General features: G+C 41.9%; 1 protein-coding gene across 1 annotated transcript; it reads right to left on the reverse strand.

Annotated features, from left to right (window-relative positions):
• Nucleotides 1–62: 62 nt before the first annotated feature.
• nsmaf (neutral sphingomyelinase (N-SMase) activation associated factor) lies at nt 63–17,973 on the reverse strand. Its single transcript, XM_029755850.1, has 31 exons — nt 17,758–17,973; nt 16,834–16,920; nt 16,644–16,722; nt 16,339–16,403; nt 16,207–16,243; nt 16,027–16,077; nt 15,813–15,884; nt 15,655–15,702; nt 15,384–15,436; nt 15,081–15,210; nt 14,867–14,938; nt 14,473–14,581; nt 14,074–14,250; nt 13,895–13,974; nt 12,582–12,672; nt 12,343–12,406; nt 7,699–7,750; nt 7,459–7,579; nt 7,233–7,364; nt 7,072–7,114; nt 6,787–6,953; nt 6,441–6,552; nt 6,260–6,318; nt 6,031–6,098; nt 5,858–5,925; nt 4,288–4,411; nt 4,050–4,133; nt 3,771–3,921; nt 3,385–3,487; nt 2,961–3,070; nt 63–2,802 (listed from the first exon to the last, which is right to left on the reverse strand). Exons 1-31 carry the CDS (start codon nt 17,793–17,795, stop codon nt 2,708–2,710), a joined length of 2,742 nt encoding a protein of 913 aa, XP_029611710.1. The 5' UTR covers nt 17,796–17,973; the 3' UTR covers nt 63–2,707.
• Between the last annotated feature and the right edge of the window lie 371 nt (nt 17,974–18,344).

An 18,344-nucleotide genomic window follows, 5' to 3' on the forward strand; every position in this document is an offset into this window, starting at 1 on the left:
CTTCTGCTATGTTTACAGTGAAACCTAACAGTACCACAAAATGACACCAAGCAAAAAAATAAACAATATTCACAGATGTGCAATATTTTATTGAGCAGGATCTGTACAGTACACAAAAGCTGGGAGGTCATACTGCAGCAACATAACACTGTTAGCCCTGAGGCATGAAAGATAGTAGACATCCCGATTTACAGCATAGTTTTTCTCAGCAATCTCACTCAAATACATTCACTTACGTCACTAGGAGGGCACTGCTTAGTTTTTAGCTACTTCCCATTAGGCCAAATGCTGCTGGCAGCTTTTGCTAGTAGTGGTACTAGAGTCGGAATACATTTTGTTACATATTACTTACACCTGTTTAAGGATTACAAGGACTCGCAAATAAACTGATCACAGTGGAGACAACTATGCAATCGAAAGCAATATTTCTCGGAAAAGGGGAGGTTAAACCACATCTAAATTGGAGGTTTCCCCCTCACAAATCCGATGCATATAAAAAAAAGTCTAAATGTGTTATTTTACACAAATGGCAAACATGTATCATAGTTTTAAGTACTATGTTCCAATACTGCAATTACATTCTACAGTACTTGGCTATGTAACTACCTTGTTAATACAGGTTTAAGCTCCACATAATGTAAATAAAATCTAAAGTAATAAAACAAGATGGGTCATCTCTATTAAAATGGATGTACAGTGTGGTATATGGTCAGTTACACAGTGCATTGGCAGTCTATGCCATAGCACAACGCTTCAGTAACACACATATTTATCTTGCTATAACAAGGTTGACAAACTTGAAAGAAATGCACTCTTTGCATGGGTGAGAGTTCCTGAGTCTACTCAGTCTCAGTAAAGCAGTTCCCCAAATACAGTTGGGCCAAAGCGCTTATAAATATTATTTTGAATTATGCCTCAGTGTAAGTTCAACAGTTAGGTGTATTAATATATTCTTTTATCTACAATAACTCTTGGACATTTTCCATGCATTAGCAATGAATTACTGTTGCTCTCAAATGAAAATTGTGGGGAAAATAAATCGAATGAATATATTTTTATGTAGCACGTGTGTATTTAATAATACTATGAACGGAGTGGATTTATATAGAGCTTTTCCAGGTGCTCAAAGTGTGTTACATTGTACATTTATTTATTGTCATGATAATCTCTACTGCAGGTATTTCTGAAACACTGCTTGCTATACAGTTTGTTTTGTGCCAGGAGGTTTATTCCGACCACTATGCGGTCAATTACATCATGATTAAATGGTCAGTCACTAAGGCACTATGACAACTGAATGAACGCTTAAACAATAGACAGAAAAGCAAAATATGCTGTACAGTAAGATAATGTAAAAAACAAAACTAATCTAAAGAAACCTGGGTTGACTCACTGTCTGGCAAAAGCATTGAAGTGCAAAATTAGCATGGGAATGCTGCAAGAGAGCATGTGCAGAATCTAATCAGCGCCATAGCACCCTCACTGGGTTCAAATTGACATTTCTATTGGCTAACATGGTTGAGGATGGCCAATTGTTACGCTAACATGGTTGAGGGTGGCCAATTGTTACGCTAACATGGTTGAGGATGGCCAATTGTTACGCTAACATGGTTGAGGGTGGCCAATTGTTACGCTAACATGGTTGAGGATGGCCAATATGTTACGCTAACATGGTTGAGGATGGCCAATATGTTACGCTAACATGGTTGAGGATGGCCAATATGTTACGCTAACATGGTTGAGGGTGGCCAATATGTTACGCTAACATGGTTGAGGATGGCCAATATGTTACGCTAACATGGTTGAGGATGGCCAATTTGTTACGCTAACATGGTTGAGGATGGCCAAGTTGTTAGTGCTAACATGGTTGAGGGTGGCCAATATGTTACACTAACATGGTTGAAGGTGGCCAATATGTTACGCTAACATGGTTGAGGATGGCTAATATGTTACGCTAACATGGTTGAGGATGGCCAATTTGTTACGCTAACATGGTTGAGGATGGCCAATATGTTACGCTAACATGGTTGAGGGTGGCCAATATGTTACGCTAACATGATTGAGGATGGCCAATTTGTTACGCTAACATGGTTGAGGATGGCCAATATGTTACGCTAACATGGTTGAGGATAGCCAATATGATACGCTAACATGGTTGAGGATGGCCAATATGTTACGCTAACATGGTTGAGGATGGCCAATATGTTACGCTAACATGGTTGAGGATGGCCAATATGTTACGCTAACATGGTTGAGGGTGGCCAATATGTTACGCAAACATGATTGAGGATGGCCAATTTGTTACGCTAACATGATTGAGAATGGTTAATATGTTAGGCTAACATGGTTGAGGATGGCCAATATGTTACTCCAACATGATTGAGAATGGTTAATATGTTACGCTAACATGGTTGAGGATGGTTATATCGTTCACAATTAGATTTTGTTTGAGAACTCCAGACAGGAGTATGATTGTTGACCCTGGTAACTGGACCAGTATATTTGTAAAGTCATATGTGCAATGATAATGCGTTACCATCTCTGGGTGAGCCAGCCAGCAGGCCAGCCAGCCTAAGTAGTTACCTTGACCGACGATGAAAGCCTCTTTGGTTGGAGCCAGACAGTATAAAAGATGTCTCATTGTGAGTGTCCCTCTTGGACTTCACCTCTGCACATACACGTACAGAGGGACTATCTAGCACCGTGGTCAACAGTCAAGTTTCCAGAAGATGATCTGCTTGTCTTCGCCACCTGTGATCACCGTGCTACACTGCTCGTTCATCCACATCGCTGTGACTGCACCTGGCCAGGGCCGAAGAAAAATGAAAGATTAAGAGCAATTTATTCTGCACATGTATACACGAGGGACCGTTTGAATGATACCGGATTTAATTGAAGTGTACTGGTATTCATTTATGGCGTTTCATTTGTGTTTTGACATTTTATGATGTTTGGTGTACCTGAATGTCCAGGGATCCTGGTGGTCACTTTGTTGCTTAGCAGGTCCAGGACCTGGAGGTGTCCGGACTGACCGCCAGACAGGACAGTGTTCCCATCCCAGCAGAAACACCTGTCCCCAGGGACATGGTAACAGTCAGGAAAGGGCCATTATATTTGTGTAGATGCACATTATGAGCCAGAGACGAATGAGGATACAGGCATAGTAACCTGTTCTATTCTGGCCCCTCGCCTCCGTTCACAAATCCAGGGTTGGATAGGTGTAAGAAATATGGCAGAAGCTCCACTCAGCTAATTAGAGGGATTCAAGAGGCTATCACCATATTGCTTAGACCCGGTAAGTTCCTTCCAGATCTTTCTGAGCAGGGACTAAAGGAAGTTGCCATGGACTGAAATGGAACTGGGACAGAGTGTCTGTGGTCTTACCGCTGCTCCTCATCAGCTTGCACAGACGAGATCATCATGCCTGTCTGGACGTCGATTACCTTCAGACACGAGTCCTCTCCTACACTCAAGACGTGTCTGCTGTCTGCGAAAATAAATAAAAGCCTTTGATAAGTTGGCTCAGTCATGTTTCGTGTATATTATGCAGAGATAGCGAAGGTGTAGAGTGAAAGTGAGTAATTATAAACCCCATTGACAATGACCAGCAGACCTCATCATTAATTGTATTACTCTAGTACAGTCATTCCCAAACTGTGGGTGGAGGCCTCAATGATAAGGATTAAACTACCAGTAAACATTTTTTAAATGGTCCCAGGTATAGTCCATACTGGGACTGAGGGATGTACTAGTTAGTATTACACGCGTACCAGGACTAAAGGCCATATCGTGGATCTTTCCGGAGTGGCAGTGGACTTGATGGAGTTGCACTGAGCTACTGGTATCCCAAATGGTGGCGGTTCCATCCTTAGTCCCTGACACCAACAAAGTACCTGCTGGGTTTAGGTTAATAGTGTTCACCTGGAAATGGAGAAAAAACATAGGTTAGGGTTAGGCTGTTGGACATAAAGACTCAAACAGATCGCAAACAGTAAAATCTTTTCTGAGAGACACGTTAGCATCATGTGAGGTGATAGGCAGGCCCTTACCCCCGCTTCGTGTTCAAACTCTGCCAGCAACTCGAATTGGCATCTCTTATTATTCGCGATATCGGCAGAGTCACATTGCCAAACCTTCAATAGAAATAGAAATAGTAACATTCATACAGGCCTATTATATTGTCAAACAGCTGAATTAGAAATGAATTAAGCAATATAAAGATCATTTGAAAAAAAGTCTGTCATTTTACACCCATGGTGTTCATCAAGATCATGATGTGTCCCCAACCTTGACTGTAGAGTCCCAGGATGCAGTGTAAAGCTGGTTGTCCTTCCAGCACATCTTACTGATGGCATCATCATGGCCCATCAACGTGTCCTGACGCCTGCCAAATGGTATCGAGTAGAAATACCTGGGGAGGAAGAACACTGGGTATGAATGGATGTGATGAAATAGTAATGTTGTGCTGACTGGAATAGGCCATGTTGTGATGACTGGAATAGGCCATGTTGTGATGACTGGAATAGGCCATGTTGTGATGACTGGAATAGGCCATGTTGTGATGACTGGAATAGGCCATGTTGTGATGACTGGAATAGGCCATGTTGTGCTGACTGGAATAGGCCATGTTGTGCTGACTGGAATAGGCCATGTTGTGATGACTGGAATAGGCCATGTTGTGATGACTGGAATAGGCCATGTTGTGATGACTGGAATAGGCCATGTTGTGCTGACTGGAATAGGCCATGTTGTGCTGACTGGAATAGGCCATGTTGTGCTGACTGGAATAGGCCATGTTGTGCTGACTGGAATAGGCCATGTTGTGCTGACTGGAATAGGCCATGTTGTGCTGACTGGAATAGGCCATGTTGTGATGACTGGAATAGGCCATGTTGTGATGACTGGAATAGGCCATGTTGTGCTGACTGGAATAGGCCATGTTGTGCTGACTGGAATAGGCCATGTTGTGCTGACTGGAATAGGCCATGTTGTGCTGACTGGAATAGGCCATGTTGTGCTGACTGGAATAGGCCATGTTGTGATGACTGGAATAGGCCATGTTGTGATGACTGGAATAGGCCATGTTGTGATGACTGGAATAGGCCATGTTGTGCTGACTGGAATAGGCCATGTTGTGCTGACTGGAATAGGCCATGTTGTGCTGACTGGAATAGGCCATGTTGTGATGACTGGAATAGGCCATGTTGTGATGACTGGAATAGGCCATGTTGTGCTGACTGGAATAGGCCATGTTGTGCTGACTGGAATAGGCCATGTTGTGATGACTGGAATAGGCCATGTTGTGATGACTGGAATAGGCCATGTTGTGCTGACTGGAATAGGCCATGTTGTGCTGACTGGAATAGGCCATGTTGTGCTGACTGGAATAGGCCATGTTGTGCTGACTGGAATAGGCCATGTTGTGCTGACTGGAATAGGCCATGTTGTGCTGACTGGAATAGGCCATGTTGTGCTGACTGGAATAGGCCATGTTGTGCTGACTGGAATAGGCCATGTTGTGCTGACTGGAATAGGCCATGTTGTGCTGACTGGAATAGGCCATGTTGTGCTGACTGGAATAGGCCATGTTGTGCTGACTGGAATAGGCCATGTTGTGCTGACTGGAATAGGCCATGTTGTGCTGACTGGAATAGGCCATGTTGTGATGACTGGAATAGGCCATGTTGTGATGACTGGAATAGGCCATGTTGTGATGACTGGAATAGGCCATGTTGTGATGACTGGAATAGGCCATGTTGTGATGACTGGAATAGGCCATGTTGTGATGACTGGAATAGGCCATGTTGTGATGGATAATGTTAAGATAATGGTCAAGTGGTGAACTGAAAATGCTCACACATTATTGTCCCACGAGGAGCAGACTACGGCCTTATCCTCTGGTAGCATCAAGCACGATGATAATGCCTGCAGGGAAAAAAATGCAGAATACCAATTCATACTTTCATCTCATAATAATGGAAATGGTTTCACAGTAAAGGGGGCGAGAGGAGAAAACATTCTGCTCAGTACCATGTTGGAGAAGGACATGCTTCTCTGCAATCCATTAGACTCTCTGGAGAACATCTTCAGTGTCGAGTCTGGAGACAAGTACTTTTAGTTCTCATCAGATTTCAATAGCAAATGATATTCATATTAATTGGACATTAATGTTCACATGGAAAGGCTCAGCAATATTTGAATTCACCATGTTCTAAAACATAACCAAAGTTTACTTCACAAGCTGATAGGTTTTCCAGACCTTGTGATGTTGTGAAGACAGATGACGCGGTCCGAGTCACTGCGATGCCTGTCACAGCCCTGCGTTTTTGCAAGGAGTGTATTCAGTCAGAGGTGATCAAGTTGAAAAGTCACTGTCCAATAACAGGGTGAACATATTTTAGGGGCGGAGAGAAAAATGACAGTTTAAAATTCTCACTCACTCTTTATGGATTTTGTGGGTGGACATCAACTTGAGTTTAGCTATGTTGTTCCAAGCCAGTCTCCTAGTCTCTTCGGTTAGGTCTTCAAAGGAGGAGTCCTCACTGGTGGATGCTAAAAAAAATTTTTTTTAGTAAGAACAACGGGTTAATTAACACTACACCTCTAAACTTCAACAACTGGCATTTGCGATTATATCGCAAAAGCAAAAATGTTGAGTCTGACTGGGAAAAGATCCAACAAACCGACATTTTGCAATGGCAGTCTTGATTGACTGTCTGTGAGTACAAGTGAGTGAGTTTGTTCCCTGTGTTTGTCTGTCTGTCAGTGTGTGGGTGAGGGTGTTACCTGGAGAGAGCTCGTTGAGGGGTGTGTTTACACTGGATGTTCGCGATATGCTCTGGAATCTGGGTGTTATCCTCTGTGGGTGTGGGGTGGTGAACAGTTGCGTCGGGGTTTGCCCAAACTCCAGGATCTGAATCAACATAGCAATCTTCTCATTGGGGTCCTCTATACTGTTCAGAGGGAGAGAACAGAGAAGGAAACAATACTTTATCAATCATTTTCCTGGATATGTCTGAAATATGGAGAGGTGGATAACACTGAATGGTTAACACCGAATGGTTTCATTACCTATCACAGTCGATGCCGCCCTCATATGTCAATGGATGGAACACTGCCAATAAAACCAGGGAAATCAACATCATTACATCACACCCGTATTAATTAAAAACAACATTTCATCATCAGGTAAATGGATACTCAGTCTCTGATAAGATCTAGGGGTCTTGTACCATTGTGGGCTGCCACGGCTTCACTTCCTTTTTGCTTGAAGCCAAACACCAGGTCGATCCACTCGTGCAGGTGTTCTGACACGTACTGACTCTCCAGCGCTTTCTGACTCTTCTGAAGAAAATCACTGGCGTCTACATCATACATACAGGAGAATAATGAACATAAACAACACACACAACCAAAATACAACACCCCAAAAAATGGTTTCCCTGTTGTAGTCATTACCTGCAGCCCATGGGGGAAGAACTACATCTTGAACCGAGCTTCCACCTTGCCTCTTCCCCAAATCCAGACTAAGGCAGTTTAGCAGAAAGCTGGGGTCATTCCCATAGAAGTCTGGGATCAACTGAAACAGATGGTTGATGAGGAAACATCCACATGTGACAGAAATAATGTGCAAAGGGAGGTTTGGTATTATACAATTCTGATCATTATAAAAGATCTTCCATTCAAGGTACTTTTTACCTCTTTGAAGTCAGTTGCACCCTCTAAGCAATTTTTCCACGTTTCTCCAATGCTGCAAACACATTAATAAACCTATGTTCAACAATATGGCATGGTTGATTCAGTCAAATATTGTAAACCTAATTGGCTAACACTTTACATTAAAGCTTGCAATATGCAACTTTTTGTGTGACCCGATCTATAACACTCTTCTGAGTGAATTTGATCTGTCATTCTCATTGAAAGCAAGTCTAAAAAAAACGGTAGTTCTATACACACTATTTCTATGCTTCCCATTCCGAAGTTTCTTTTTTGAGTCTTTTACGTTTGGATTTGTACGCCAGCTTCAAACCGCTGAAAATAAAACATTTTTGGTTATGGAAAATATATTTCACAGCAGTTTAGATGGTACAATGATTCTCTGCACTATACTTGCTTGTTTTGTCACATAAACTGAAATCATGCGAACTATTAGAATTTTAGCAACCAGGAAATGGCGCAGCATAAGTGCATCTTTAAATTGTCCCTATTACTATGTAAGTACACAACAACTGTAGTAACATAGTAGTTGCACAATTGGAACAAGAAATGTGTAATTACACATCTACTTGCTGAAGGTTATTCCACATGTGTAATTACTGATGCTATTGCACATTTTCTTGTTCCACCGAAGTAACTAATCTTTTGTAATTGCACGTTTGAAAGTCAGCTTTGGTAGTCTAGGACCTTTACCAACCTGTGTTAGTACGTTTTACTAATTAATTAGTACATTTTACTAATAGTTATTGCTTTGAGTCTGGAATATGAATCTCTGTAAAATCCATAAGAGTCTAAGCCCTGTCTATGCCGGGGGAGGGAAGTACTACTAAGCTATATGGAATCATTTTAAGAAGGTCATACCAAGCATCCTTTCGCTATTTGATAAAAAAAAAATGTAAGACCACTTGAAGTATCCCAAAAATATATACAAAAATATTTGATTTAAAAATTGATGTGGCCTTAGTGCTACACCACATGACCAAAAGTATGTGAACAGCTGCTCATCGAACAGTTAATTCCAAAATCATGGGCATTTATATGGAGTTGGTCCCCCCTTTACTGCGATAACAGCCTCCACTCTTTTGGGAAGGCTTTCCACTAGATGTTGGAACATTGCTGCGGGGAGCATTAGTGAGGTCGGGCACTGATGTTGGGTGATTAGACCTGGCTCACAGTCAGCGTTCCAATTCATCCAAAAGGTGTTCGATGGAGTTGAGGTCAGGGCTCTGTGCAGGCCAGTCAAGTTCTTTCACACCGATCTCGACAAACCATTTCTGTATGGACCTCGCGTTGCACTTTTTTGTCATGCTGAAACAGGAAAGGGCTTCCCCAAATGGTTGCCACAAAATTGGAACCACAGAATCGAATAGACCGCATTCTGCTGTAGCGTTAAGATTTCCCTTCACCGGAACCATGAAAAACAGCCCCAGATCATTATTCCTCCTCCAACAAACTTCACAGTTGGCACTATGCATTGGGGCAGGTAGCGTTCTCCTGGCATCCGCCAAACACAGATTTGTCCGTCAGTTTTCCAGATGGTGAAGTGTGATTCATCACTCCAGAAAACACATTACCACTGCTCCAGAGTCCAACGCCGGCGAGCTTTACACAACTCCAGCAGATGCTTTGCGTTGTGCATGGTGATCTTAGGCTTGTGGGAGACTGCATGGCCATGGAAACCCATTTTCTGAGCGATATAAGAAAGATCAGTAAACTAATTAGTTCTGTTTTTACATGTATTTAACACCTTATTTTTAACACCTTATTTTTGGCAGTAAACAGTCTCCGTACACCGTGCATACGGAAAGTATTCAGACACCTGGACTTTTTCCGCATTTTGTTACATTACAGCCTTATTCTAGAATTGATGAAATTAGGCCTCCCGAGTGGCGCAGCGTTCTTAGGCACTGCATCGCAGTGCTTGACGCGTCACTACAGACCCGGGTTCGATCTCCGCGACCCATGAGGCCCGCTGACACGGTCGCCAGTTGTACGGTGTTTCCTCTAACACATTGGTGAGAATGGCTTCCGGGTCAAGCAAGCAGTGCGGCTTTGCAGGGTTGTGTTTTCGGGGGGGAATGCATGGCTCTCGACCTTCGCCTCTCCCGAGTCCGTACAGGAGTTGCAGCGATGGGAAATATATATAATCTAAAATAAAATCGATTAAATTGAGTAAAAAAACTATCTACACAATAAAAAAAACTGAAATCACAGAACCTTTACTCAGAACTTTGTTGAAGCACCTTTGGCAGAGATTACAGCCTCAAGTCTTCTTGGGTATGACGCTACAAGCTTGGCACACCTGTATTTGGGAAGCTTCTCCCATTTTTCGCTGAAGATCCTCTCATCCTCTATCAGGTTAGATGGGGAGCATTGCTGCACAGCTATTTTCAGGTGTCTCCAGTGATGTTCGATCAGGTTTAAGTCCAGGCTCTGGCTGGGCCACTCAAATACATTCAGAGACTTGTCCCGAAGCCACTCCTGCATTGTCTTGACTGTGTGCTTAGGGCCGTTGTCCTGTTGGAGGGTGAACCTTCGCCCTAGTCTGAGGTCCTCTGCGCTCTGGAGCAGGTTTTTATTCAAGGATCTCTCTGTAATTTGCTCCGTTCATCTTTCCCTCGATTCTGACTAGTCTCCCAGTCCCTACCGCTGAAAAACATCCCCATACATGATGGTACCACCACCATGCTACCACCATACTTCCCCGTAGGGATGGTGCCAGGTTTCCTCCAGACGTGGCGCTTCGCATTCAGGCCAAAGAATTCAATCTTGATTTCATCAGACCAGAGAATCTTGCTTCTCATGGTCTGAGAGTCCTTTAGGTACCTTTCGGCAAACTCCAAGTGGGCTGTCATGGGCCTTTTACTGAGGAGTGGCTTCCGCCTGGCCACTCTACCATAAAGGCCTGATTGGTGGAGTGCTGCGGAGATGGTTGTCCTTCTGGAAGTTTCCTTGGTCACCACCCTGACCAAGGCCCTTCTCCCTCAATAGCTCAGTTTGGTCGGGCGGCCAGCTCTAGGAAGAGTCTTGGTGGTTCCAAACTTATTCAATTTAAGAATGATGGAGGCCACTGTGTTCTTGGGGACCTTCAATGCTGCAGAAATGTTTTGGTACCCTTCTCCAGATCTGTGCCTTGACACAATCCTGTCTCGGAGCTCTACGGACAATTCCTTAGACCTCATGGCTTGGTTTTTGCTCTGACATGCACTGTCAACTGTGGAACCTTATATAGACAGAAGCGTGCTTTTCCAAATCATGTCCAATCAATTGAATTTACCACAGGTGGCTCCAATAAAGTTAAAGAAATATCGGAAAGGATGATCAATAGAAACAGGAAGCACCTGAGCTCAATTTCGAGTCTCAGAGCAAAGGGTCTGAAAAATTATGTAAATAAGGCATTTCTGTTGTTTCTAAAATTCTAAAAAACGTTTTTCTCTTTGTCATTATGAGGTATTGTGTGTAGATTGATGAGGGATTTAAAAAAAAAAAAAAAAAATTGAATAAGGCTGTAACGTAACAAATTGTGGAAAAGGGAAGGGGTCTGAATACTTTCCGAATGCACTGTATACTTCCATAAATGTTTTCAACTGGTACCAGGGGACTTCAGACGAGTCTTGTGATGCCTGTGGCTTCCTAGAGCAAAACAGTCTCACCTTTCCATAGAGGGGTCATATTAGTGTGTAGCCCAAACTCTTTGGATGCTACAGACAGCTGGCAGATCGGCTTTACCGACTTCAGACGAGTCCCAAGACGTTTTCGTAGAGCAAGTCTCATCTTTCAAGAGTAGGCCAAACCGACAATTTTGTGAGAAGACCGATTTTAGGGATGTCTCATGGTCTGACAAACACCGCTCTAGCTGTCACCTTTCACCGCAATTGCGGAAGTGCAACATCGGCAGATGTGATGGACGGAGACGCATCCAAAGCAACAACAAAAAAACATCTCCAGCTTAAATTGACAGAATTCTATGGGGATTTTTTTATTATGCTAATTTGATGTTTGCGGGGGAGGTGACACTGACTCTAAGGGGTCCTGAGTAAGTGCATTGTAAATACACATTACAGTATATCCTTGTAACAACATTGTAATTACAGAGTTGGTTGTTAAAGATTGTTACATTGTAGTACAATGTTACTATTGTAAAGTGGTTTTTCCACTGGATATCTTAAGGTGAATGCACCAATTTGTAAGTCGCTCTGGATAAGAGCGTCTGCTAAATGACTTAAATGTAATGTAAATGTACTAAAAAGGTTCTACATCATTTCTTCCTGTCTCCTAATTTCTCCTGGTTAGGTTATTGTCTGCAAAGGTTGTTCCACTGTAACTACATAGTACTCTGAACAGAAATAAGCACAACATGCAATCATTTCAAAGATTTTACTGAGTTACAGCTCATATATGGAAATCAGTCAACTGAAATTAATTAATTAGGCCCTACCATATGGATTTCACATGACTGGGTATACAGATATGCATCTTTTGGTCACAGATACCTTACAGCAAATGGGTCATTACATTGCTTTTATATTTTTGTGTAATAGGTGCTTTTTCCTTCTTTAAATGAATAACCAAAACTGGTGACATTAACTTTCTCGGGCAGAACTAGAAGCAACAAAAACTACTAACCTATTGAACATGCGGTCTGCATTGTCATAGCGGCCATTTTGAAGACACAGCATGTGTTCTGGGGCTGCAAGGGAGAAGATGGTCAGAAAAAAGAAAAAGTATGTCATGTAAGCCTTCTCAGAGAGTACATTAAATCATGTAAAAGCTTCCTTTTGCAATAACCACACACACAGTGGCAATGTTTGAACAGTCAAAATGTGGTACTATATGTCAAACAATACAAGAAGGCATTGACATACCAACTCTGACTAAGTAGAAAAGCACATAGCCTGGAGAGGAGTAGTGACTGCCGTACATGAAACAAGGATCAGGCATGTCTCTGTACCGGGACTGTAAGGAAGCGAGAGATGCACCCTAGTTAAAACATTTTATTGTGGTTTTACTCGGGATGCAAATTTCAGTACATTTTGCTGCCGACGAACCAACCTTTATTAACAAACGGTCACATTTTTTTCCCCAAACAGTAAAATTATGTGACCAACAGAAAATACTATGCATGCATGCAAGGAACTGACATTTTTCATTAAGAACTTAATGAAAACATGCAACAATAGCAAGCTTTATGTCTTAAAGTCAGAAGGATATAGCAGCAACTGCTGTAACAATGCAGCTAATTAAACGTCATTTTCAAACATTTGCCAAAATGCAATTTGGGGGGAAAAAACTGTTCTACACGGCTGACATGTCAGCGGTTCCATATGTGACAGTGAGAAAAAGATATATTAAAAACATAGAATGAGGGGGAATCTACAAGGAACAACTAGGATGGGGGTTGTTAATATGACTAGGATTGTGCCTTTGGCTTCTGGACAACGAAAGGAAGTTGATATGAAAACCATTAGAACAGGAGAGAAATGCTGGTTAATGGCATGAGGAAGTCTTTATAAAATAATTACCTCCAAGTTTCTATGGATGGATTTTGGCTAGGCTACTTTGAAGCAAGGTAAGACATGCCTCATTATTTGAAGTAGAGTAAAACGTTCAGGTTTCCCCAAAAGAATTCTGCCTCACGTTGAAAAGTTGTAGGTGACGTCCTGATCTCTTGCCTACTGTTGACTACAGCCTATGGAATCAAATAGCGAATGGGACGCACGCTTTAATTAGATATTTTTAAATTGTTGCCATCAAAACAGTTCAGCACGCGATTGCATTTAGAATTGTAATTTGTTGCGCAACGACTGGGATTACAAAAGCAGGCTTCACTCCAGTACCAACTTTTTGAGTAACTACTCTCGAGCTGTCTGACAGGTGGTAGGCCATTCTGCTCCTTAAACTAGGCTCTGTATGCTGTGGGCCTGTGATAAATAAGATACATAACGACTAACGGAAATACACACTCGCCAATTTCATTCCACAAAATTATGCAAATTAACCTATAGACCAATAAGCATGACCGGTCAAATTTATTTTGGGCGGGTAACCGATTAACACCCCTAGGTTTTACAAATATCAAGTATTTAATCCTATTTTCTAAACTGCGGCACATCAGTCCTGACTCAAAGGGGGAAATAATGCAAGGGGTCATTGAGCCTGGGACAAAAGGTAGTCTCACCAACAATCTCTCTAGTCTCTCTTTATTCAGTGCTCCCACAGGCTTGCTCAGGTCACGGAAAGTTGCGGGGTTCATCATATCTGAGACAGAATCAAAAGGATCCATTACAAAACAATGATGTAATAACTATGGAACCACATGTTGGTGTTACCCAAAACTAGACCTTGCACCCCACTCACCCAGCTCTGTGCTGCTGTAGTCAGCGATGATCCAGGGGAAAACGGGGTACTGAGACAGATCGTTGCCGCTGCGGTCAGCCAGGTTGTTGAGGTGCAGAAGGTACTGGTAGTTACTGAGGTGACCCCGCTGCCACTGCAGCATGTAACTCTCCGCTGTGTGTTCCACCATGTGGTTCTCTGCGAGAGGGAGAGAGACCAATCAGGAATCTGGTATGTTTATATGTCATTACGGAATGCAATCCATATAGCACCTTATTCCCTATAGTGCAGTGCTTTTGACCAGGGCCCATAGAGGTATGTATGGTCTCACCAGGATCAACCCAGAGAGAAAGAGCTGATGTGAGGTCTTCCTGCAAAATGTGTTTATGTTTGCTATGTAACTTGCTGTGTGTTACTGACCCAGAAACGTGGCGATGTAGTAGTAGAGGTCATTTCTGTCGCTGGTCTTGTAAAACTTCAGATAGATGTCCGAGCAGAAGTCGTTTTCGGTACAGAACACCTCCAGCCCCTGATCAAGACAGAGTGAGTCAGTTAGTTTGGGAGGGAGAGTAAAACACATTATAGTCGGGGACAGAGCATCCTCAGGCGTCTACATTTATGGAACTAAACTTGGTCGGGGTATGAAAAAGCGGCATAGCCTGACTAGTTAGATCAACATGATGCAAATATTTCAGATTAATGACTTGAAACGAATACAACCACTACTCTTCAGGTCACTAGATAATAACCAGAATGAGAAATTAATCGGTTTCTATGTTGCTCGGTTGAAAAACCTCCTGAGCATCGCACTCACCAATGGCCTGAGTCCATGCCTTCTCTTATAGATTTGTTTCACTCGATGGAGCTCGATTCGGACTACCTGTTCCTGAAACGAACATTGCGGAAGAGGAGACAGAAACCAGATTGTATCTTCACAAAATCCCAACAAGGAAGGCATTTTCCATCTTAGAGAAATCGCAATTAATAATAGCAAACTGGCATAACATATGTGCGTATGGATAACTCACAGGGTAGCCATTGAGTGGTTGGAAGTAGAGGCTTTGGTCAGTTATACACACGTGACCAGGGTTTGTAACCAATGGAGTGACCATCTCCGCCTCGCATTCCATGTGTGGTATTTCTGAAACATTCTGAAAGCTGAGAACCCAAAAATATTGTATTATATGCATTTTAATCTACCAAACCATACATTGTGATGTATATTGTAGCTAGCTGGATAGGAATTAGACACTCACTGAAATACTTAAATAATGCACTATCACACCAAGGTTGTGACTAAGAGCTTATTCTCATATTATTTAAGTACATACCTGTTCTTGTCAAATGAAGTTCTTGCCAATCTGGATTGTAAATTAGCAGCAATCTAGAAGCACAAAAAATAAACTGCTTACATGTCCTGTATACAACAATGCTGTGGTAAACAGGGAAGCTAAATGGGTTTGAAACTACTTATTCAACGGTTCAATCCAGTTCGATTTACTGTATGTAGACAAACAATATTCTCAGTTGCACGATAAAGCCATCTGTTTTCACAATGTTTTGGTACTTCTACTGTTGCAGTTTTGTACAGTTATGACTTACCATTGCAGTCTGGTCTCCAAGCTTGTCCAGACAAGAGGCCCTATGCAGCTGGACAAGTGGATGAAAACAATAAATGAGAACAAGCAAAAGCTGCATTACAACATGGAAGGCAAGCACTTTCACGGTTGTAATAATCCGGTTATGGTACTGTTACATACCTGAAGTAATGTTTGGACAACATCCTCCGTTTTACTGGAAACTTCCAGATGGAAGAGAAATGTACTGTCTCCCTATTAGAAATGGTTTGAAAAGTCATACAATGTGCAAAATTATCAATTTTCCTACAGCTGCTGATTATAAATCATGTCATGTTTATTATCGGACATACGGACAACCTGCATCACAAATCTAATTTACATTTCATGTACTCACCCTTTCAACTTTGTAAGGTGCCACGACATTGTTCTCTTTGATAAGGTAAACCTGAAGTTAAAATGTGCATTAGATTAGTTGTACTAAACATATTTATACAGAATAATGTCAGCAACATTCTATGACAAAATGTTGGTAAATGTTCCTTAATTAAAATGTTAACACTTTAATTAAACACACCTGTTTGCATAAAATGGTGAGGCCAGCTGGTTTGCTCCTATAACAAACAACAACATTAAAATCAATGAAGTTATCATCTTATTGGTTTATGGATGTGCATAAACCCAGTTTAATTGCAAACATTAGACTTACTCATTGAAAGGATTCTGGTCCTTTTCTTCAACCGCTTCAATCTTTTTGCAATCTCTGAGAGGAATCTGGTGGAGGTTAAAATCAGTATGAATAACAAACCTATGTGCACTATTTATAAAGCAACGATCTGGTCTAGGATCAGATCCTCCTATCCATTCATTATGATTTTAAAGGCAAAACTGATCCGAGATCAGTGCTCCTTTTCGATACATTTTGTAAATACGGGCTCTGAGCTCCATTTGAGTAAATCCTCCTCGGTACATTTGAGTAAATCCTCCTCGGTACTACAATGCACAAAAACACACCTTTAAAATGGGCTCCACATGGTCCTCAGGTTCAAATATGATGGATTTGGAGCATACTTTGAGTGACCCTCTGATCTTTCTGCAAGGAGTAAAGAGTATCAGTGCTGCTACTACTGTGCTGCTATCCACCATGACTTAGATAGGGGATAGAATTGGGTGGACCTGTCAGTCAGTCAATTTCAGACATTACCTTTTTTTGGCTGAACTGGTTGTCACATGATACACTGTGTGCTGTTCAAAGTAATACTCTTCCAGGTCCAGCAACAGGAGAGAAAACCTAGGGGAAAGACACCGGAAAAAACTATGGCGGTGAAGAGCTCCTTCAATTCAGACATTGTTGCTGCATTTTCACACAGAACTACCTCATGTTTGAGGTCATGACTCAAAAGAATGACCTAGAATAACCTCGACTACATTTTTGATCTAATGACTAAGTCGCATAATAACATGAAATTCCAATTGATTTGCAATTTGGGCAATGCCACTGGCATGCTATAAGGGATGGTATGGTGCTGGACAAATGTAAACCACTCTCAAATTCATAGATGGGGCTATGGATGCAAGGACTGACAGTCCATTCGATCAAAATAACAGTTTTAACCATATTTTGAATCCAATTGGTTAGTTTTCATAGAAAAAATATATAATGGAATAGGCCTATAGTACACAACCTAATTTGAGGTTATGGCGGGGGAAGATAGCTGTACTAAGGTCATGAAGCATTTATCAGTTATATTCTTAAAGAATCAGTAGGTAAACAATGAATGCAACAAATGTAGCGTAATTATCACAGACTGTACATTAAATGTAATTCTATTGTCCTGGAAAAATGTACACATGGTTAACATCGTGTAACAATGTATCAATTCTCTTCAAGACCAGACAGACAAAACAAACAGCATCTACGGTCAAGTCATAAGATAGACTGGCCTACAAACACGGAAATCCCAGGATGTCAATTGCATTTCATTGCCCGAAGTCAGACCTCTGTGCTCGGTCAGGCTTGTCAGCACGCGCCCTGGCAATTTCCAAGTGGACGACGACAACTTTAGATTGCAAAAATCTCTTCCAACACAACCCAATAGGAAGCCTATAATGTTTTCCAACTACGAACCTTTCTTTCGATCGTTCTTTCCTCTTTATAAAAGCCATCACTGCACACCAACCATTGCATATGTGAGATGTTGTTGTATCTAATGCCGCGTTCAACACAACTGGGAACTCGGAAATCTCCGAATTCCGATTTCAGTGAGTTCAAAACAACTGGGACCTCGAAAAAAAACGAGCTTCGACTGGGAAAAATCAATGCGAACGGTCATCCAACTCGGAATTCCTACGTGGGAACTGGAGAGCTCCGACCTTCCGACCTGAAGATCGCTGACGTCATGATTTGACTTCGTATTTTTCCGATTTCCCAGTTGCTGTGAACGCGGCATAAACACGGAAACTCACTGCGACAGAAATGACGAAGCAAGCTTTCAATCCGATACCAGGCGTCAGATAGGTGGAGTCGGTCCGAAATTTAAAAACGTTGTATTTGAAACGCAATAGAGCTCGCCAGCGTGTAGTCCTAAAACGGAAATTAGTTTGATCTAGTTCATTCAGCCATCCCTATGGTACAAACTAATGTGGAAAGAATAGGGTTTTGGAATAAACGCCGAAAATAAGGTCTGAGGTTAACAGGTTTAGGAGATCTTATAC

The sequence above is a fragment of the Salmo trutta genome, chromosome 6, assembly GCF_901001165.1.
Source record: "Salmo trutta chromosome 6, fSalTru1.1, whole genome shotgun sequence".
Taxonomy (NCBI): domain Eukaryota; kingdom Metazoa; phylum Chordata; class Actinopteri; order Salmoniformes; family Salmonidae; genus Salmo; species Salmo trutta.

Excerpts from the sequence above, each read along its gene's own strand:
- nsmaf (XM_029755850.1), bottom strand. The coding sequence starts at position 17,795 with ATGGCTTTTATAAAGAGGAAAGAACGATCGAAAGAAAG. Across the intron at positions 6,099-6,259 it reads TGTCTTCACAACATCACAAG|ACTCGACACTGAAGATGTTC; the intron begins GTCTGGAAAACC and ends ACTTGTCTCCAG. Across the intron at positions 3,922-4,049 it reads AGTTTGAACACGAAGCGGGG|GTGAACACTATTAACCTAAA; the intron begins GTAAGGGCCTGC and ends CTCCATTTCCAG.